Below are 24,020 nucleotides of genomic sequence, written 5' to 3'. Positions count from 1 at the left end.
GAAGTCTTAACAAAGGAACATCCTTGACTTGATTTTGACTCTAAGGCCACATTTTACAGACAGTACCCTGGATTCGATCTAAGCCAGTATGTGTAAATAGTGTATTCTAGAATTACAGGGACCATAGGGTTCATCTAGGATGATCTACAACCAGGGAGAATAGAGAGAAACCGTAAGCTGATAACAAATAATGGAGAGCCGGACATGTGATGCATGCCTGTAGTTCCAGCTACTTGGGAAGCTGAGGAAGGTTTTCTTGAACTCAAGAGTTCAAGGCTTTAGGCTGTCGTGTGCTCTGATCATGCCTCTGAGTAGCCATTGCACTCCAGCCTAGGCATATAATGAGACCTTGTCTCTAAAAAAATAAAAGTTTTTAAAAGGGAGGTAGGGTTTTTGTCCCAAGTCACATGGCAGAGCTAGACCTAACTGGTCTGAGTCCTAAACTGGTCTGAGTAATTTTTCTTTGGGCCTAGTTAAGAAACAATAATAGGGGCGAGTACAGTGGCTCACACTTGTAATGCCAACAGTTTGAAGTCAGGAGTTTGAGACCAGCCTGGCCAACATGGTGAAACCTCATCTTACTAAAAATACAAAAATTAGCCAGGCATGGTGGGAGGCACCTGTAATCCCAGGCACTTGGGAGGCTGATGCAGGAGAATCACCTGAGCTCAGGAGGTGGAGGTTACAGTGAGCAGAGATCATGCCACTGCACTCCAGCCTAGGCAACAGAGCGAGACTCCCATCTCGTGGTCGGGGGGAAATAAAGCAATAATAAATGCATCTTAGTTTAGAAAACCTAAATTACTGGGATTATTGAGCATTATATATCTGATTGGAAAATGGTATTTGGCATCTTCATGAATGTTTCCTTTTAAACCTAATAATAAGTATAATATACTGTACCAGAAACTGGCTGTGGGTGGGAGAGCTACTATATTCTGGTTATGATTAGCATTCTTATATATCCTGAATTATGAAATAGAAAGATACTCATTAAATGTTACAATAGCATGGAATTAGTTTGGGGGAGGTGAGAAGCTTACTAGTGAGGATAGAACTAACGAATAGGATGTTAACTGGAAGACTGTAGTTCAACCAGATACCTGGATACTTACTATGTAAATAGTGTATTCTAGAATTACAGGGACCATAGGGTTCATCTAGGATGATCTACAACGACACAGGGGTGTGCCGTTACGTGTTGAACTAGCTCTCTGAGGAGGCATGTGAAGTCCCTGATTGTAGCTTTTGCCAGTTTCTGTGGTGTAAGTGCTTGTATCATGGATCATTTCCAGCCGTCTATATGAAGTCCTTCATGCCTATATGAATGTGGTGTTCAGGAGACTTGACTTCTGTGACCCAGGACAAACTGGCTACAGCACATCACTAGGCACAGTGCACTAAGGGTTATATAGTGATGAACTAGGCACACTAAAAAGCCATTGGAAACTCCAGGTGAGATTAGCTAAAATGCTATTTCAGATATATATCTTAATGAACTGCTAAGAAAGTGAGGATTCTAAGTGGATATGGGAACCAGAGAGATAAACAGAACACTAATGCTGGGGTTTTGCAGTGAGAACATTTGCCAAACTAATTGAACTTAAGCATTGATTTTTCACTCCCTCAAGGGGCCATGGGGAATCTGATAACTGGGGATACCCCCTCCATGGGGGGAACCTTAGCATAAGGGTGAACAAACACGTACATCTGTCACCTTCATCTCAACTCCAGCTGCTTCAGGGAACTACCAGAAAATTCTCTTTCTTGAACCTTGGCACTAAGTAGAAATGTTAAAAAGTTGAACATTTTTCTAGAGAAGTAATCAGTGTAAACAGATTGGCTCTAATATCTGTTTCCAACAGGCATCCATATTACTTGGATGTTCTGAAAACCCTCAAGTGCAGAACTTGAGGATTTCATGTGCCAGACTAGTAGTGTCCTTAGATATCTGAATGAAGCAAACACAAATATTTTCTGGAGGAATTTCACCATTATTTTAGAATGGAAATGATTTCCACATTGAAAATGAGAGCAAATATTTTTAAATCGTTAATTAATATTTGATTAATAATATAGTTCAAAAAATGAAAGTGTTGAAAATGAAAAAAGAACAAGTCAACTTGAAAAAAATTAAGTAACACTTCTAAAAATCACAAGCTATAATAGAAATTAAATACTGAGCAGGTTTAGCATCTTAAGAAAGAATTTGTGAATTAAAAGAAGGGTCAGAAAAAAATATTCAGACTGTAACTCAGAGAGAAAGAAAAAACGGAATGTTAAGACAAAGAAGTTGAAGAGATGGGGAGGGTAGAATAGTATTTGTTCTTCATAATCGATAACAGCACAAACTGATTTCCTTGCTTGCAGATTTCTAAATGAAGTCTTATGTAACTTTGCCAATTAAATACTATTTTAAAGCTCTTCTGAGAAAAGGCTCTTAATGACATTTCTTAGTCACATTGTTGAGTGTCAGAGTTGTAATATTGTTGTTCATTCCAGAATTTCCAAACACTATCATGACTTTCTTTGTCCTTAGGTAGAATCATGAGGTTGAGGGAGAATTGAGAAACTGTGAAAGTAATATTTCCAGAATTATAAAAGGGGAGTCAAATTGTCTGTCCTTCTACCATAATTCTCTTCCCTTATATTGTCTGTTAACAAGAAAATAAAAAAATCTATACATTTTAGTGTACTTATTTAAGATCATATTAGGCTGAGCATGATGGCTTATGCCTGTAATCCCAGCACTTTGAGAGGCCAAGGCAGGAGTATCGCTTGAAGCCAAGAGTTCAAGACCAGCCTAGGCAACATAATGAGACCCCCCCCCCAACTCTACAATGTTTAAAAAAAAAAAAAGTAACCAAGCATGGTGGCCTACACTTGTAGCCCCAGCTACTCAAGAGGCTGAGTTGGGATCATTGTTTGAGCCCAGAAGTCAGAGGCTGCAGCGAGCCATGATCATGCCACTGCATTCCAGGCTGGGCAGCATAGCAAGACCACAACTCAAAACAACAACAACAACAACAACAACAACAAAAATATATATATATACACACACACACACACACACACACACATACATACTTATATATAAAATCCTTCGAAAAATTGCCGGAATCTTGATAAATGATTAGCACATGAAACCAGTTTGTATTTTTGGTGGTGGTTGTTCACCACTAGAAACACATAAACCCAAACCAAAACTAAGAGATTAAGTTGTGCTTATAAAAACAAATAATTTTTGAATTTGTAAATACTGACTTTACCAAAGAATTCACCACAGGATTTCTTCAAATCATCTTTTTACATTTATTTCATCTTGTATTTATATAATTCAGAGACTATTTAGCCCCAGTATCAGATTGGACTACATTTTTGTGCTTGTTAAATTACAGTGTTCTTCTTCAGTCATTAATGTATGTATGTGTATTTTATTTCATTATATGGGCCTGCCATAATTTACTTGTGTAACTTGTTGAAACATGTAAGTTTACTCTTCATTATTAAAACAATATTTCCCTGTACATTGTTCACATCTGTGATTATTTTTTCCTGATGAGAGTCTTAGAAGTAGAATTGCTGAATCATACAGAACGTTAAACTTTTCAATACTTGTCACATTTCCCTTGAGAAGGGCTGTCTCAGGGCACACCCAAAGGGAGGTGTGTGTGTGTGTGTGTGTGTGTGTATTTTAACATACTGAATAGTTAAATTATCTGAATTCCACATCTCTGATTACCAGTGAAGTTTAACTTTTATTTTTAAATATTTCCTGCACCTTTTTTGCAAGAACATTCTTCTAGGTCACGACATACTAAATCCAGTGTTTTTCTTTTATTCTGACTTCTCTGAAGAATTTCATTCTTAATTAACTCTTCATCTTTTTCCTTCCATGACTTTAGCTTTTCTACATGATTTTAGTTCCCCTAACCCTCAAATTATCACCTCTTTATCTTCCCATAACTAAAACCATAGTGTTATCTTCAGAAGAGTCAGTCTAATGCTTTCTAGTCTGAATTTCTGCAATGTAATATTCTCCTTTTGTTATCCTTTGGTCATCTAAAAAACTTAACATCTAACAGAGGAAACTGGGTGTGTGATGCTACCTTGATGCTTAACTGCTGTGGGTTCTAAAGCACAGAACTCTCTGGCCTGTCCTCTTCCTTCTACTTACCAATCCAGCCATCATTCACTTTTTTCACTTGTGTTGTCCCTCTGATAGTTTAGGCTGACGTTTGAGAAGTTGTCTAATTCATCTCTCTGCCTCTGGATTTTTTTCCCTCCAGTTTATCTTACACGTCACTAGTTACTAATTTTGTGAAAATACTGCCATGATCCTGTCATTTCTAATCTCAGAAACCTAAAATGATTTCTCCTTTTTTGGAGCAGTTGAAATAAGTTGCTCACTACTTAATATTCACTTATTTACAATAGGTTGTTAAAATTACACACTGTCCTACACTGTTGACCAGAGATGGAGATCGAATTCGAAGTAATGGAAAGTTTGGGGGCCTTCAGAATAAAGCTCCTCCAATGGATAAACTTCGGGGAATGGTATTTGGAGCTCCAGTACCAAAACAGTGCCTGATCTTAGGGGAACAAATAGGTATGTTAAATAAGTACTTAAATAGCAATTTCTAATTTGATTTTACTTTTTTTTTTTTAAGAGCTTATGTTTTAAGAATCTAACATGAAAAATTAACCAGTAACAAATTTAAATAAGATGTTTTTGTCTACTACTTTCAGCTTTTTTATATCGGGTAGTTTAGAGTTATGTAGCTAGTAGCTTTATCCTTTATGTTTTCATTCTTATATGTGTCACATACCTGCGTTCCCAGCTACTTGGGAGGCTAAGATAAGAGTGTCGCTTGAACCCAGGAATTTGAGGTCAGCCTGGGCAACATAGCGAGACTCCATCTCTTAAAAAAAAAAAGATATTTTTGTCCTGATCGAATAAGTCAGTATTTTGTTACTTAATCATAATACTTAATTTTATCTTGAAATTTGTAACTATCTAGAACAATTAAGGCTTATTAGAAAGTGATCTTTTGCCCCTTTGACCCTTCTGTGTCCCTTTGCATCTAATCAGCCAATATTATAATTGTCTGTGCACATCTATTCTCTGAAGTACATACACTTAATAGGAAGTCTCCTTACCATCTATTACCTTAGAGCCTATTTGTTCTTAATTTATGTAATTAATTCTAATACACTCAACTCTCTACTTCCCAATACAGAGCAGTTTGTTGTCGTTAACTTTCTTTTAATTGCAAAATACACATAGCATAAAATTTACCATCTTAACTATTTTTAAGAGTAAAGGTCATTGATATTAAGTGCATTCACATTGTTGTTCATTCTATGTCTAGAACTGTTTTCAGTATGCACAGTTGAAACTTTGTATAAACTCTCCATGTCCATTCCCTGGCAGCCATTGTACTACTTTTTGTCTCTCTGAATATGACTTTTCTAGATACTTCATATAAGTGTAGTCGTACAGTATTTGTTCTTTTGTGACTGGCTAATTTCACTTGGCATAAAGTCCTCAAGGTCTGTCCATGTTGTAATAAGTGTTAGAATGTCCTTCCTTTGTAAGGCTGAATAATATATATTCCATTGCATGTATTTGTAATGTTTTGTTTACTTTTATTTTTTCTTTCTTTTTTTTTTTTTTTCTTTTGAGACAGTTTTGTTCTGTCACCACGCTGGAGTATAGTGGCACGATCTTGGCTCACTGCAACCTCCGACTCCCTGGCTCAAGCAATTCTCCTGCCTCAGCCTCCCCAGTAGCTGGGATTACAGACACTCACCACCATGCCCAGCTAATTTTTTTTTTTAGTAGACACACGGTTTCACCATGTTGGCCAGGATGGTCTCTATCTCCTGACCTCATGATCTGCCCGCCTCGGTCTCCCAAAGTGCTGGGATTACAGGCATGAGCCACCGTGCCTGCTGGCCTTTTTCTTTTCTTTTTTGAGACAGAGTTTCACTCTGTCTCCCAGGCTGGAGTGCAGTGGCATGATCTCAGCTCACTGCAACCTCCATCTCCCAGGTTCAGGCAATTCTCCTGCCTCAGCCACCCGAGTTGCTAAGATTACAGGTATGTCCTACCACACCTGGCTAATTTTTGTATCTTTAGTAGAGATGGGGTTTGAACTCCTGGGTTCAAGTGATTCCCCCTTCCTTGGCCTCCCAAAGTGCTGGGATTACAAGCATGAGCCACCACACCCAGCCACTCTGTTTACTTTTATTAAAGTGAATACACATAGAAAAATGTGCACATTTCATGAACATTCAGCTTGATGGATCCTCACAATATGAACACTGCACTTGTATTAAAAATAGAACACCTGGCTGGGCGTGGGGGCTCACGCCTGTAATCCCAGCCCTCCGGGAGGCTGAGGCAGGCAGATTACCTTAGGTCAGGAATTCAAGACTAGCCTTGACAACATGGTAAAACCCCATCTCTACTAAAAATACAAAAATTAGCTGGGTGTGGTGGCAGGTGGCTCTTGTGCCAGCTACTCACAAAGCTGTGGTAGGAGCATCGCTTGAGCCTGGGAGGCACAGGTTGCAATAACCGAGATTGTGCCATTGCACTCCAGCCTGGGTGACAAGAGCGAAACTCCATATAAAAAAAGTTTTTTTAAAACACCAGTACTTTAGAAAATTTCTTTTTGCTCCTCCAGTCCCCATCCAACACTCCATACTCAAAGGATAACAACTTTCTTGACTTACAGTAACAGATTAATTTTGCTCATTTTCATACTTTATATACATGGAATTCTGCAGTGCATACCTTTTTATGTGTCTGCTTTTGTCCATTCAACGCTATGCATATAGTTCGTTTTCCTTGCAGGATAGTATTTCATTGTGTGAATGAAATGTACAATTTATTTACTCTACTGTTGAGGAATTTGAGTAGTGTCTTAGTCTGTTTTGTGTTGCTGTAAAGGAATACCTGAAGTTGAGTAATTTATAAAGAAAAAAAGATAATTGTTCATACAATTTTTCTGGCTGAAAAGTTCAAGATTGGGGATCTGCATCTGGTGAGGGCCTCAGGCTGCTTGCAGTCACAGTAGACGAAGAGGAGCTGGCATGTGCGAACATCACATCTCAAGAAAGGAAGCAAAAGGGGAGGGCAGGTGCCATGTTTTTTTAACAACCAGCTTTTAGGAACAGAGTAAGAATTCATTCACTCCCAAGGGATGGCACTAATCTATTCATGAGGGATCTGCCTTCATGACCTCAGCATTAGGCCTCACCTCCCAGCACCACCGTGGATTACATTTTAACATGAGCTTTGGTGGAGACGGACAAACCATAGCAGGTAATTTCCATTTGGGGCTATCAGTTTAGCCTGAAGTTTTTAAAAGAGTAGTTGAGAAAGGTGGTGGGAAGAAGAGTCATACTTCTGTTTATGATGTCAGTGAACACATACACAGTCTCTGCAATGAGTAAGTATCTAAAGAAACTGATAAGAAATGAGAGAAAACATTTAAATCAAGGTCAGTGAACCAACGTAAAAGGCCTCAACTCTGTATATAAGCATTTTATGGCGGTAGTTCCCAGTACCAGAAAGAATTACGTATGGAACTTAAAAATACACAAATGTCATGTCTTCAAAGGTACACTCCTAGATATAGACTAATGATTCATTGGTAAGAACTCAAAGGACTATTTAAGGTTACTAATTATATAAAGTACTTTTGGTTGTAAGCAACCGTCTGTGACTACTTTAAGCCAAACAGGAATCTATTGGAAGGAAACTGGAAGATATCACAGATTTAAAGGAGATGGAAACAGTCAAGACAAAGTCAGAGATGACTCTGGGACAGTCAACAGCCTTGTGTTCCATATACCTTCACCCTGCAGTTTTAATATAACCCAACTCCCACCACTACTGGGAGAGAGAAATGCCCAGCGCCTTCCAGCTCAGCTGGATTTAGTACAGATCAAATAAAGCAAACAGCTTTGGGGACGTTCCCATGGATATCATGGAATCATTCTCAGAGCAAAAGCAATTTTGAGGAAGCCCATCACAATAAAAATTGTCTACTAATAGCATAGTTATAAGCAAAGTATTTGTCTTCTAAATAATTTGCCTATACATCATCTTGCATGATAGTATTTGGTATGAGATAAGAGCAAATCAGAGCATAAGAAGAAAAAATTACTGGACATTTAACATATTATAAAATATTATTATGCAGCAGACACCCTGTTAAGGTTGTCACATGAATGATCTTATTTACTACTGTTATCTTCATTTTATAGATGAAGAAGTTGAGGCTCAAAAAGGTTTGTTAACTTTCCCATGTTTAGAACAGTGTTGTGTACTCGTTACCACATTGAAGAAAGAGTAGAAAGAAAAATACTTTTCTTTAATTCTGGATTATATAGTTGAGATAATTTTTTTCTCCATTATCCCTTTGTATATATTTTTCCAGACCTGCCCCTGTGAACATTGTGTCACTTTCATAATCAGAAAAATTTACTAATTATTTTTAGTATTCATGTTCTTTATTTTATTTTCATTTTATATTTTTTTTATTTTTTGAGATGGAGCCTCACTCTGTTGCCCCAGCTGGAGTGCAGTTGCACAGTCTCAGCTAATTGCAACCTCCACCTGCCAGGTTCAAGTGATTCTTGTGCTTCAGCCTCCCAAGTAGCTGCGATTACAGGTGTGCGCCTACATGCCCACCTAATTTTTATATTTTTGTAAAGATGGGGTTTCACCATGTTGGCCGGGCTGGTTTCAAATTACTGACCTCAGCTTTCTGCCCACCTTGGCCTCCCCTGGGATTACAATGTGAGTCACCACACCCAGCCAAATTCATATTCTTTTAATACGTAATTGATCTAGGAAATGTGCCTAAACAAACAATCCTAAATATAGATAAGGCATTGTTTTACTAAGATGAATATCACAGCGTTTTTTTCTTTTTGTTTGTTTTTTTGTTTTTGTTTTGAGAAAGGGTCTCACTTTGTTGCCCAGGTTAGAATGCAGTGGCACGATCATGGCTCACCATAGCCTTCCAACTTCCTAGGCTCAGGTAATCCTCCCACCTTAGTCTTTTGAGTAGCTGGAACTACAGGCTTGCACCACCACACTGGCTAATTTTTTTGTTTTTGTTTTTTGTTTTTCATAGACATGGGGTTTCACCGTTTCCCAGACTGGTCTCAAACTCCTGGGCTCAAGCAGTCTGCCTGCCTTGGCCTCCCAAAGTGCTGGGGATTACAGGCGTGAGCCACTATGTCTGACCACAGCCTTGTTTTTCAAGTAAAACACAGAAATCTTAAATCCTTTAATTGAATTTATAATCTGGAGAATTTCTATGTCAAAGTTAAGTAGAAGGTGATTAAAAATACAAATGTTACACGTTAAAAATTAAACCTGTAAACCTGTGGACTGAAAAGAAAAAAGTGAGATGGTAGACCCACTGTTTTTTTTTCCCCACCGTTTCTTTCCTATACAGACTTAGGATGTTTCAACTTAGGTTTAACTTTACAGTGGTGTTAAACCAATACATATTCAGTACACTTCCTAACTCACAATGGGGCTGTGTCTGGATAAGTTCTTAATAAGTTGAGAATATCATAAGTTGGAACCACACTCTCAACTTTTACGATATTTTCAAGTTGTGATAGGTTTATTGGGATATAACTTCATCATAAGTTGAGGAGCATCTGTATTGTTTCAAGTTTTCTCTAGAGATCTTGGAAATAGAAATATTTTTAAAATGCAAAGACAATAACTGAGGACACTGTAGAAGCCAGGATGTAGACAGAAGAGAGGAGTTGTTAATAATAAACTCAAAAGAAGAGAAGCATCTTACCATAATCAGTAAGTACTTGCAGTAGTCCCCTCTTCCCTGCAATTTTGCTTTCTACAAATTTAATTACCAAAATTTGGAAGTCAACGACAGTCCAAGAATAGGTGAGTGCAGTACAAGATACTTTTGAGAGGGAAAGACCATGTTCATATAGCGTTATTACAGTATATTTTTATTGTGGTTAATCTCTACTGTACCTAATTTATCAATTAAACTTTATCATAGGCTGATATGTTTAGGACAAAACACAGTACAGGCCAGGTATGGTGGTTCATGCCTATAATCCCAGCACTCTGGGAGGCCAAGGTGGGTAGATCACCTGAGGTCAGGAGTTCCCAGTTACTTGGGAGGCTGAGACAGGAGAATCACTTGAACCTAGGAGGCAGAGGTTGCAGTAAGCCAAGATCGTGCCACTGCACTCCAGCCTGGGTGACATAGTGAGATTCCATCTCAAAAGACAAAATAGCACAGTATGATAGAAGAAAATAATTCAAATGTCCCTAGCATGCAGAATAAATATTAAGATGAGGGATATCCCAATTATCCTTATTTATCTTGACACATTATATAAATGTATCAGAATATCACATGTGCCCTGAAAATGTGTACATCTGTCGTATATCAATTTTGAAAATGAAGAAGTAATGAGAATTGGAAATGAAGTAAAATTGCAACTATTTATAGATTGTATAACAGTATACCTATAAAACCCAAGGTATTCAAGGATAAAAATTAAAATAACTTATTAAGGGAGAAAGTTATATAATTAGCATACAAAAATAGCCTTCATATAATCTTACAGTAGGTAGTTAGAAGATATAATGGGAAAGAAAAAGGTCATATACAAGAACAACAAAAATAAGTTTTAAAAGATGTTTCTGCAGCTAAACATGTTGATCCTAAATACAAACAAAAATAAACATGCATGAATACCTAAGAACAGAGACTTCTGCTTCTCACTAAGATGGAATAACTTACATGAAAACAAACAAAAGGAAAAAAAAGCACTGAGGTCCAGAGCACAGTGGCTCACGCCTGTAATCCCAGCACTTTGGGAGGCCAAGGTGGGCAGATCACTTGAGACCAGCCTGGGCAATATAGTGACACCTCATATCTACAAAAAAAGTAAAAGAGTTGGGCCTGGTGGCTTGCTCCTGTAGTCCCACTTCTTTGGGAGGCTGAGGTTGCTGTGAGCGGTGATTGTGCCATTGCATTCCAGCCTGGGTGGCAGAGTGAGGCTCTGTCTCAAAAACACAAACCAAAAAAAAGCATTGAGCAAAATATGTGAAAGAATAGTTTTCAGGACTTTGGATATTAACCAATGAAGAATGGTGATTCCTGAGAAATAGGAATCAACTGAAGTAGCCCTGTGGTTGCCCCAGCTTACTGCATGGAGACTTTCCAGACTAAGTAAAATAGAAAGGGGGAACCCAGGAAGGAACTTTGATTATTAAAACATTGCCAGTCTTGTTTCATTTCTACCCACCCTGTCACAGCTTGCCTCTATCTTCTTCCTGGGTGGGTTATTTGAAGCAAGAGGTTCTAGGGTATTTTTTCTCATAGTTTTTCCCAGTCATAAGTGTTTATCAGTTGTTGTTTTTTTTTTTTTGCCAGTAGGTTTCTTAGAATTATATGGAGCACAAAGTTTGTAGAGCACTAAATATTATTTAGGAAAGTCTACTTATGCCTCTAAACTGCATAAATCCTTCAGTGGTCAGAAAGTTGCTTCAGCCTTCTGTTAACCCTTGTTTGGGCAGCCCTTACACACTTACCTAATAACAGCCTTTCAGATCTACTTTCAATCCTTTTGTGTTGTTTCTAGTAGCTTCGCATAGTCATTCTCTGGAACATGTTGAAATAACCTGTCTTTCTTAATATTATAACTCATGTACATACAAAATAAACATTATACTGTAAGTAATATTGTAACTCATTACATTGCTTTAATGTGGAACTAGAAGTGCCGTCAGACCAGAATAAAGTTCCCAATAAATTATATAGCATAAGGAACATAAGGGTCTTGTTGTCACTTGGTTTCACATATAGAATTTGTATTTAAATATGAATATATTCACAAGCACACACAGATGTGTATGTGTAATTTTGTCACTCAATACATGTAGATTTCTAGAAAATTGGGTGGATTAAAAAAAAAAATTCTACTCTTGACCCTTAAAGTATAGAATTAATTTCTTCCACAGTTTTATATATAAACTGTTTATGTATGTTTGTTAAGTGTTTGAGTGTTTATGTGTCCATTCCCCTAGATAGTGATCGTCTTGGTGTGTGACTAGAGCCTTATCCAGATGCTAAATGTTTTAGGTTTTGCAAGCCAACTGGCAAAATCAAGGATATTATAAAGATATTTATATAGCTGTTTAAAATGTAACCATTTTAAACTGGATAGGCCAGGCGCACTGGCTCACTCCTGTAATCCCAGCACTTTGGGAGCCCGAGGTGGTGAGATCGCTTGAGCCCAGGAGTTTGAGACCAGTTTGGGCTCAAGCAGTCCACCTCCTTTGGCCTCCCAAAGATTGAACAGCATAGTGAAACCCCATCTCTACAAAAGTTAGATAGGCAAGGTGGCTTGTGCCTGTAGTCCAGGCTACTCATGAAGCTAAGGTGGCAGAATCACCTGATCCCGAGAAGTTGAGGCTGCAGTGAGCAGTGATTGTGTCAGTGCACTCCATCCTGGGCGGCAGAGTGAGACTCTGTCTCAAAAAACAAAAACAGAAAACTGAATAAACCATCCTTGGCCCATGAGTGGTAGTTTACTAACCCCTAGCCTGGAGTATAGTCACTATTTAATACTTAGTGTCTAATAAATCATGCAGGCAGGCAATAATCTCAAACCTGAATAATGTAATACTATTTTTGGAATTTCAAAATTTATTTTTATGGCAAAAAGAACACAGGATTATTGTGGGAAAAATTGGAACATACAGGCAAGCACCATGAATTAAAAAAAAAAACAAAACTCATTATTCCCAAACCCAGAGATTAAACATCGTTAATAATTTACTGTATCCTCTTTTAGCCTTTTGTCTATACATATGAGTATATATAGTTTAAAATAAGTTGGATTATTCTAACAATGTTGTTTTATAGTCCTTTTCTGTATACTATTCTATACTTTTCCCAGGTCATTAATTTAAACAATGTAATACATTTTTAAACAAAGTAATTTAAGGAAAGTTAAGTTTTTTGAAAGTGAAGTATTTTTCTGAGTGTGTTTTTGAAAAATCCTGTGTTTAAACATAGCCATGCCTTTTGGAAGCAATGATTTTCTCTTTCTACCATACAAAGAATAAGAACAATTAATGAGTTGCATTGCAGCCAAGTTTGAACCACAGCATGCTCACTGTCAGTTACACTTAGAAATGTTTTTATTAGAAACCCCTTGATACTTATCAGTTTTCATTTGGAACTTATCAGTGATTTTCTAACAATACAATATTTGATGTATTTGCCTTCCCCCTGCCAAATTTGTCCACATGGAATTAGACTGAATATTGAATATCGGACAAGATATAAACATTGGCTTGAGAGAGTGAGCCAACGAAACAGAGCACTTTTATATAGAGAATTCTTCCCTGACACAGAAATAAACTTAAACAGAGAAAATTAAATTTAGCCATTTTGTGCTGGAATCTTAACTATGCTTTTTAAATTTCATTTGTTTATATTGAATGTTTTATGGCTTTAAAAGTAGTTCCCATATGATACCATAACACAAGTCCCAGTTACTAATTTTTTCCCCTAAAACATGGGTTTGGTGTGATAGCAGTAATTTAATCAAATGTCTTTGGTTTCTTTACAGATCTTCTTCAGCAGTATCGTTCTGCTGTGTGCAAACTAGACAGTGTGAATAAGGATTTTAACAGTCAGTTAGAGTACCTTCACACTCCAGATATGAAGAAGAAAAAGCAGGAACTTGATGAACATGAGAAAAATCTCAAATTAATAGAGGAAAAACTAGGTAAGTCTTTACTCTTTGTTAACTTCTGCTTTCTTTATATGAAGATAAATATTTATGATGAGACAGAATCCAACTATAAGAAAAAAGAATGCAAACGATTCAGAACTTAAATCAACAGAAACTCTTAACCTCTAAGTCCTATCTGATAAATGGTTATAAACTAGTCTTTTACCAGAAGTAAAAAGAGGCATTCTCAGTATTCTTTCTTAATTCTTTTTCTATCAATTATGACATATTCATGTTTGCATTTCTCTCCTCAAATAATTCCATTGTTTTTCTTGTAAAGCAACTTTCTACATTTTCCATCTTCACAGGTATGACTCCCATACGTAAGTGTAATGACTCATTGCGTCAGTCACCAAAGGTTGAGATGACAGATTGTCCAATTCCTCCTAAAAGAATGAGACGAGAAGTTACAAGACAAAATAGGTGAGTCTGTTATGACTTGAAAACTATGCTTGGGTAGTTTACCAATGTTCTTGGGTCTCATCATACCTTTTTTGTTTTGTTTTGTTTTTGAGATGACGTCTTGCCCTGTTGCCCAGGCTGGAGTGCAGTGGTGCAGTCATGGCTCACTGCAACCTCCACCTCCCAGGCTCAAGGGATTCTCATATCTCATCCTCCCAAGTAGTTGGCATTACAGGCGTACACCACCATGCTTGGCTAACTTTTTGTATTTTTTTGTAGAGATGGTGTTTCACTGTGTTGGCCAGGCTAGTCTCAAACTCCTGCCCTCAAGGAATCTGCCTGCCTTGGCCTCCCAAAGTGCTGTGATGACAGGCATGAGGCACTGCTCCTGACCAGGTCATCATACTTTAAAAACAGAATGAGTTCATGTCTAATTCTTTCCTTGAGCCAGAATTAGTATTTTAAATTAAAAAAAAAATTAAGTGATGATTATGAAGATAAAACTTAAGCATTATATTCTCTTAGAATACCCAGTCTTCTAAATAAGTTTTGCTAATTCTTTAGAAATGTTCATCGTTTATTTTTACGTTATGTTAAAAGTCATTGTAAAGAGTCAAATTGCTTTTCTGTTGTTTGGCTCACTGCATTCTCTTTCACAGGATCAGTAACTTGATAATTAAAGAATATGCAAAAACATTTGTAAATTACTTATTTTTAAATTGCTTCTAATTCTTGGTTTGTAGAATCAGATGCCATTTAGATGACCAAAAAACCAACACAGCCATTTGCACCCTGACTCCATAGTAAGAAAACTGTCCCTTTTAAATTAAATATTAGTAAAGTCATCCCACAGAAGGATATCATGATACTGATATCTCCTTTATATTATTTCAAAAGGTTTAATTATAGATTGTACCTGAATACGTTTCTCATATTAAATCAACCTTAGAGGAGTTCCCTTGAAACTATGGTGTTTGGAGTTGGTATTCTGTGCCCTGTCCATCTGCATATTCTACATTTATTCAGTTAAGATTTGAAATCTCACTCTGTGCTGTATGTTGCTGGTTCGTGAATAAAACTGACATGGTTCTCCATTGGAATTCTGCAATTCTGGGCAGTAGAGGGACAATTTAAAAAGTAAACAAACTTTTTGATAATTATAAGGAATGAAAAAGCCAGGTGCAGTGGCTCACACCTATAATCCCAGCACTTTTGGAGGCCGAGGTGGGTGGATCACCTGAGGTCAGGAGTTCAAGACCAGCCTAGCTAACATGAGGTGAAACCCCATCTCTAATAAAAATACAAAAATTAGCCAGGCATGGTGGTATACACCTGTAATCCCAGCTACTTGGGAGGCTGAAGCAGGAGAATCTCTTAAACCCAGGAAGTGGAGGTTGCAGTGAGCAGAGATCATGCCATTGAACTCTAGCCTGGGCAACAAGAGCAAAACTCCATCTCAAAAAAAAAAAAAGGTTGGGGGGAGAAAAGAATGAATGAAAAAATGATGAAGTGTAGAAAATAATGGAGAAACAGTATCAGTTGTCAGGAGAGGTGCATTGAAACAGAACTGAAGGATGGTAAGAAACCAGCCATATAGAGATTGGTTTCAGTTAGGGGTTGGGAAGGAAGCATGATGCTCTAAGAAAATAACAGGTGTGGCATGTTTGAAGAACTGAAAAGATGCTAGTGGATAAGGCATGGTATGCAAGAGGAGAGGGCCAAGCTGTGGTTGGACATAGAGGCAGAGTCCAGATTATGAAACTCCTCCCTCATCATGTTGCAAAAAAATTCTATTTTAAGTTCATTGATACCTTTTGAGTATCACACATGTAGGCATGTGAATGATGTGTTCATGGGCATGAGATTTATACAGACTGTTAAGCTGATCATTCAGAGTGTGTTGGGGCAATTTAACATCAGAAAGACTCTTTGCAGTGGATTTAAACATATAATTTTTAGAGATCGCAAGTTCAGAATGATGTAAAAAGCCCACATTGGTCATTGTTGCTGGTTGCTAGGGTACCAGCTTGTAACTGAAAATTTATATATTCATATAGAAAAGACACATGTTCTGTCTTCCTTGTATGAACTATCTTTCAGGTTACCAAATAGTTACAGAAAATTCTTCTTTGTAGAAGTTCTTCTTTGGAGAAAGTTATTCTATTGGTTAAATAATGTGGTGTCTGGGATATACTCTAAAATACTCCAGGAAAATAAAGTGACAGAGGATATCGAAACAAGACTTGGCAGCATGTTCTAATTACTGAAGCTTCAAATAAGAAATTCACTGTATTCCCTCTGCTTTTATGTAGGTTTGCCATAATATTTTAATGAAGTATTTTACGATCAGTGGGATTATTTTTCCAGTGTTTAAGAGACCAGAACCCACTTCCCACTAAGGAAATTCTGCAGGCACAGTTCTAGGCTGAGATGTAAGGGACACATTCTTGTGCCACAGTCTCAGCACTGAATTTGCCATAGACCATCTGGTTACTACAACACTACTATAGACATTGATTTGAATCTTGTTATTTAAAATTTTATAGCAAGTTAGAGAGAGTATGGGTTAAACTTTATTTTTTCATTTATAATATTGTTGGTGATATAATGATCATCAGTCTCTCATATATATACACACACACACACACACACACACATACACACATATATATAGTATAGATTTACGATGTTGTACTATATGTGAGCCACATATATAATTTTAAATTCTCTAGAAGCATCTTTTTTTTTTTCCTTTCCCTATGTATCTTAATCACACCTTCTTCCTCCTGTTCCAGTGACTGGTAATTGTGCAGGCTGCCATCCTGGGTCTTCCTTAGCTACTCTCTTAGATCGTATCCACTGTTAATTGGATTCTCTGTCTTTCTCTGTCTTATAAATTCCTTAGAAAAAATGTATAGGAAGAAAACTTGGAGCCCTTCCATGTCCAAAAATGTCTTTATTTTGCATTCACATTTAATTGAGGTTTTCTGGGGATAACAGGATAGAAACAAGGCTAGAATATACTAGAGGAGAAGGGTTTGGGAAATAGTTTATAAATAATAGGAGACAGATTATGCCTGATTTAGTCCCAGAAACACTTTGGACTCAGAATCAGTAAGAACAAAAGAGTGAGAAGTCCAGCTCCAAACAGGGAGAGTGGCAAATAAAAAGGACAGAACAGAATGGAAAAAGAAAGGAAGCCACAGCCTAGAATGTATTTCAAACCAAACTTCGAAAGCTTTGTTTCCTTGCCATCAGGCATAAAGAGATGCCACTAGAAATTTAGATAACAATGGAAATGAATTAAATGTTGGTATATTGGCTTTTGGTAGTTGCTGGTCCCCTAAGGGCCTAATGCTGGCCTCTGGGAACCAAAAGACTGATAATTGGCTTTGCAACTGCACATTTATGTATTTTTTTAATTCAACAAGTTTTACATATTTATTTATTTTATAGAGATGGGGTCTTGCTTTGCTGCCCAGGCTGGTCTCAAACTCCTGGGCTTAACCTACTCTCCTGCCTTGGCCTCCCAAGGTACAGGGATTACAGGCTTGAGTCACCACACTTGGCCCAACAGCCACATGTTTAAAGCCAAACCTCTGGACCCATGACCTTGCTTTGCCCTATCCCAGTTATAGTTTCCACTCAAAAGAGACTTGATGGTAAACCAGTTATATTTTTATAAAAGTAGAAGAAATTCCAGCTAGCAACATCATCCTCTTTCTTAAATGTAATTGTAAACCAGGGATCATCACACATCTGAGGGTAGCCAGCAACATGAGAGACAAAATTCAAGATAAGTGCCAATATCAACCTGGAGGACAATTTATTAAAGATACTAGACCTCTTTTATAAAATTAAAATTATTACATAGCAGAAGGGAGCCAGGACAAGAATGAATAAACAGATTATAAATATTATTGCTGAAATAAAAAGTTGAATAGGAGGACTAAAGTCAAAAAAGAAAAATTCCCAAATACAAACAAAGATAGAAGACATAGAGAACCAATTCAGACTATTAGGAATCCAGAAAGAAGAAAATGGAGAAGGAAAAGCTATCATGTGGAAGAGAATTTCCCAGGGATGAATGAAAGGCATTGAACACCCAGCAACAGTGACTGACATACTCACTAAGATACTTCATATTGATACTGTATCATATCAAGGAAAGGGAGAAAGAATGTCAGTGTTTTTAGAAAGCCAAAGAACCATATTTTCAGTACAGCTTTTGGCACATGAGGAGATACACAGACACACAGTTATCATTTGTTTAGCTTTGTGATGGCAGTATTTGAAGTTTAGGTTGAAAATTTGGTGTATTCTGGACTATGACTTTCTCCCCTTTGCATCCTGATTATCTTCAGGATATTTGTTAAAATCACTGTTAGGGATTTTCTCATCCTCAGTCTTGTCCTATATACCGTAACTCTTTAATAAATCTCATACTCTCAAAAGGTCAGAGCATTGGAAATAAAATATCTTAACAGTATTGAATATTGGTATATTTCATCCATACAGTCAGGAACAAATTTAATAGTAGGAAAGGAAATAGGTACATTATATGTGTGTCTGTCTATTTATGTTTATGTTTTTATTTACATATGTGTACATATATATTACATATATATTTGTTGTTTGTGCTTACTGATCACATACTATGTTTCATCAGCTTTAAGATTTCATTAACTATAAGAAATGGCATTTTATGAAACATTAAAGAAAACTCTTGCAAATTAACTCATACATGATAAAGCACATCTGGATTTCAGAGATGTTAAATGCCAGAAAAAAATCTTAGAGTCCATTCAGTATGCTTAGCAATATATGATACTATGCAGTAGGCTCCACTGTTTTCTTGAATGGAGACTTCAGTTTTCTAAATCATTTTCTACATAGTAAGATTAAAAATTAGTTCTGTTAAAAATATGTATCTTCTATTTGGAGACGGCAGTTCAGGGAACTATTCGAAAATATTTAAATATATCTGAATTTTTAAATCTGTAGGTATATATGTCAAGGTGTTCACTTTGTTCATCTCTACATGAATGAGATTATGAATATTAAATGCTTTATTTTGCTTGTCTTTATTTTGTGACTTTTCTGTAATAAGCATTATAATTCCTGTTCTTACAATAATAAGTTTATTTAAGGAAAGGGAGTAGAAAGCAAAAATCTGCAGAATTCGGGTCTGAGATAATACCATTTCAAAGCACTGTGATACAAATTACTTATATATGTCCTATACTGTGTGTGTTTGTGTGTTAACTACTTTGGGGCTTGTTTTGCATACATGTGACGGAAATGATTGTATATAAGGATTTAATTAAATCTGTTTATACCAAGAATTCTAATTAAGAGAACATGGTTTTATTGGCTATTTAAGCATCTAGATATGATGAGGGAGATCAGGGAAAGGAAGCCTTTGGTACATAAAACTTTTTTTTTTTCCTCCTTGACCAGGATTATAACCAAAACAGATGTATGAGAGGTGACAGAAGAGGCCATTGGTCTTACTAAGAATGCCTTGCTTTCTGCATCTCTGTTTCAGAAGACCAAGAGAGTGACTTACCAGACTGAATATTTCTGGGGACAATACAAGTAACTGGGCATGAATTTCCATTTCTATTCAGATGGGACTGGAAACAACCATTCAATTTTATGAATCTTACTGAACAATGTGGATTTACTGGAATTATTCCAGACATGATGCCCTTTGTTTGTCATTATCTTGCAAATGTGTAAGAGGAAAATGTGCTAATGTGGCAGTGACTCTAAAACTGGCACGTGGCATTTATTAATCCTGAAGAAAAGTGTATGTACTATTTTTCAGTATAATTATAATGAACATGTTAGAACTATTTCTTGAAAACTGTTTTATTACTTTTGTCTGAATTTTATTTAACAAAGATGTTTTGTCTTTTGTTTAAGGAAGGTTCTAGAGGCTAGATATCTCATTGTAAATATGTGAGGAAACTCAATGCAGAATTCAGGTTAAAAATTTTAAAAGCACAGGTATTTGGGAATGGAAATGTTAAGATACCCAGAAAACCATTAAATTAATGAGTGAACTTATGACAATGGTGGCATTTCAAATTTCAAAAGACTTACCCTGTATATACGTATAATATTCAGCAGCAGCAAGTTTTATAACTATTGTTTGACTTTATTAATACTAGAATATGTAGTCTCTGCCTTAATTCTACATTTACATTATTTTGTAATTGTTTATTACTATTTTTAAGGGGTTAAAGAACATACATTCTCACATTAATGTACTTTCTGGTAGAAAGTTGCTGCAAAAACACTTGAATGGTATATTAACTGAAAATGTATGTCATATATATGTCTTTGTGTAAGTTCAAGACTATTGATCTGTGAAGTTATTTTGTAAGGACATACATTTGGTAAGTTTGTGTCCCAGGAAATGTATGTGTTTTTAAACCCTTTCTAAACATGCAGGACATTAATAAACAAGATTGTTTCTTCCCTACTGAATAGATAAGTGTTTTTCTTTTTTAATATTGAAAGTTTCATATAAGTTATCTTTTTAAAAAACTTTTGTGGTGTCAACCTATCTTAATAATTGGAAATCATTTAAACTGTTGTTACAGAAAGAAACAAACAAAATGGCAATTAGAGAATTAGCCATGGAGAAGATTGGCTCCCATAGTACTACACATTGAGTATCCCTTATTGTAAATACTTGGGACTTAAAGTGTTTTGGATTTCGGTTTTGTTTTGTTTTTTGGTTGTTGTCGTCGTTTTTTTTAATATTTGCATTATATTTACCAGTTGAGCATCCCTAATCCAAATATCTTTCATTAGAAATTGGAAATGCTTCAGTGAGCATTTCCTTTATGTGTCATGTCTGCACTCAAATGGTTAGGATTTTGGAAGATTTCTGATTTCTGATTTTTAGATTAGGGATACTCACCTGAACAAATAATATCTGGACATTAGATTATATGAAAATGATTGATAGATAAGAATGGTTAAAGAGAAATGACTTCTTAGAAACTAGACTTGGAAGTATAATTAGTATGTGGAACTAGTTTGCTTTTTAATTCATTGTATCAAAAAGGAGTCATGTTTCAAATCCAAGACATTGAGACTATCTAGAAGCAAAAAAACTATTTTTAAAATGTCTTAATTTTTATTAAAAGTGTGTTTAAAAACGTCAATTTTTTTCCCCTAAGCGACAGTGGTCTCACTACAGTGCCCATGCCAGTCTTGAACCTCCTGGGTTCAAGCCATCTTCCTGCCTTGGCCTCCTATATAACTGGGATTATAGGCATGCACCAACATGTGAATTTTTATTCCTTAATATGGTAGATTCTATGGATATTATCTAGCACCAAGCCGGTATCTGTAAATTTTTGTTCACTTTATAATATTGTAAAGAAATAGTTTTATAGTAAAATAAGGTTTTAAGTATGAATATCCATTTTTATGGAGTTTTTCCACCCTGTCAAAATTAACTTTGTGGTTCCCAGTAATTACAGTAAAAAGTTTTTCTACATTTTCACAGCTGGATTTATCTAAGGATATTTATCAGCACATTAAGGTAATCTTTTCTATATTTGAGCAAATACTGAGGTTCACACTGCACCAGATATTAATAATAAATCACTTGTGTTTAATATGTAAAATGTAAGAACAATTAAAATTTTCTTCTAAGATTTAATACTAGACTTTTACTACAAAAGAATGTAACTGGAAAAAAATTGCTACAACCATTTATCCTGTTACGTGTTATATAATCCGAAATTTGTCACTATGTTACAATCAGGAATTTTTCTTTCTGGTTTCTTCTTCCAAAGGAAAATAATAATCTACTTGTATTTTGAAGTGACTGAAATAAAACTCTTTCCAAGCCTTTTTGCACATTATGTTCATCAGTTTTAATGTGTACATTTGTCCAGGCCTTTGGTAAAAATAGGCTCAATTTACTTAACATTTTATAGAGTTTTTGGTATAAGATTCTTTATAGAAACTAAAATTTATGTTGCATATATAATATTCAGATTATTTTAAGTGAAATTGATTCCTATTGTTAAATATTAGTGCTAAAAAGATAAAATTCCATCTTCTAAATTGTCTATACTTTGACTCTATGACTTTATTATTTTATAGTCATGAAAATGATGAGGTTAATTCCATTGTATTTTTAGTATCGAGTTTTTTAATTATTCTTTGGCTTCTGGGGTACATGTGCAGAAAGTGCAGGTTTGTTAGATAGGTATACACATGCCATGGTGGTTTGCTGCATCCATTACCTCATCATCTACATTAGGTATATTTCCCAATGCTATCCCTCCCATACCCCTCACTCCCTGCTATCCCTCCTCCAGCCCCCAACGCATGACAGGTCCCGGTGTGTGATGTTCTCCTCCCTCTATTCATGTGTTCTCATTGTTCGACTCCCACTTAGGAGTGAGAACATGTGGTGTTTGGTTTTTTATTCTTGTCTAAGTTTTCTGAGAATGATGGTTTCCAGCTTCATCCATGTTTCTGCAAAGGACATCCTTTTTTATGGCTGCATAGTATTCCGTGCTGTATATGTGCCACATTTTCTTTATCCAGTCTATCATTGATGGGCATTTGGGTTGGTTCCAAGTCTTTGCTATTGTGAACAGTGCCACAATAAACATACATGTGCATGCGACTTTATAATAGAATGATTTATAATCCTTTGTGTATATAACCCATAATGGGATTAGCTGGGTCAAATGGTATTTCTAGTTCTAGATCCTTGAGGAATCGCCACACCATCTTCCACAATGGTTGAACTAATTTACATTCCCACCAACAGTGTGAAAGCATTCCTATTTCACCACATTCTCTCCAGCATCTGTTGTCTCCTAAATTTTTTAATGATCGCTATTTAACTGTCATTAGATGGTATCTCGTTGTGGTTTTGATTTGCATTTTTCTAGTGACCACTGATAATGAGCTTTTTTTCATATGTTTGTTGGCTGCATAAATATTTTCTATCCTTCACCCACTTTTTGATGGGGTTGTTTTTCTTCCTGTAAATTTGTTTAAGTTGTTTGTAGACTCTGGATATTAGCCTTTTGTCAGATGGATAGATTGCAAAAAATTTTTCCCATTCTGTTGGTTGCTGGTTCACTCTAATGATAGTTTCTCTTGCTGTGCAGAAGCTCTTTAATTTAATTAGATCCCATTTGTCTATTGTGGCTTTTGTTGTCATTGCTTTTGGTGTTTAGTCATGAAGTCCTTGCCCATACCTATGTCCTGAATGGTATTGCCTAGGTTTTTAATTTTTATGGTGTTAGGTCTTATGTTGATTCTTTAATACATCTTGAGTTAATTTTTGTTTAAGTTGTAAGGAAGGGATCCAGTTTGAGCTTTCTGCATATGTCTACCCACTTTTCCCAACACTTTTAAATATGGAATCCTTACCCCGTTGGCTGTGTTTGTCAAAGATCAGATGGTTGTAGATGTGTGGCATTACTTCTGAGGCTTCTGTTCTGTTCCATTGGACTATATCTTTGTTTTGGTAACAGTATCATGCTGTTTGGATTACTGTAGCCTTATAGTATAGTTTGAAGTCAGGTAGTGTGATGCCTCCAGCTTTGTTCTTTTTGCTTAGGATTGTCTTGACTATGCGGGCTCTTTTTTGGTTCCATATGAAATTTAAGATGGTTTTTTCCAATTCTCTGAAGAAAGTCCGTGGTAGCTTGATGGGGATAGCATTGAATCTGTAAATTACTTTGGGCAGTATGGCCATTTTCACGATACTGATTCTTCCTAACCATAAGCATGGAATGTTT

General features: G+C 36.2%; 1 protein-coding gene across 5 annotated transcripts in view; it reads left to right on the top strand.

Moving 5' to 3' along the window:
• SMCHD1 (structural maintenance of chromosomes flexible hinge domain containing 1) overlaps positions 1–20,716 on the top strand; it is a 159,365-nt gene extending 138,649 nt beyond the window's left edge. The window contains exons 45-49 of one of the 5 annotated variants that reach the window (XR_008476015.2): positions 4,438–4,609; positions 13,660–13,818; positions 14,133–14,247; positions 14,506–14,622; positions 19,687–20,716. Coding sequence is in view for 2 of the 5 variants with exons in the window: in XM_035270679.3 (XP_035126570.2) it covers positions 4,438–4,609; positions 13,660–13,818; positions 14,133–14,247; positions 19,687–19,711 (471 nt within the window). In the remaining 3 variants the exon portion in view is untranslated. The remainder of the gene's footprint in view (positions 1–4,437; positions 4,610–13,659; positions 13,819–14,132; positions 14,248–14,505; positions 14,623–19,686) is intronic. The other 4 variants (XM_035270680.3, XM_035270679.3, XR_013525776.1 and 1 more) reach the window with 4 other exon arrangements.
• The last annotated feature ends 3,304 nt before the right edge of the window (positions 20,717–24,020 follow it).

Source organism: Callithrix jacchus, chromosome 13 (assembly GCF_049354715.1).
Source record: "Callithrix jacchus isolate 240 chromosome 13, calJac240_pri, whole genome shotgun sequence".
In the NCBI taxonomy this organism is placed as follows: Eukaryota; Metazoa; Chordata; class Mammalia; order Primates; family Cebidae; genus Callithrix; species Callithrix jacchus.
The sequence above is the reverse complement of the archived record's forward strand: the minus strand, read 5'-3'. Positions and strand labels throughout refer to the sequence as shown.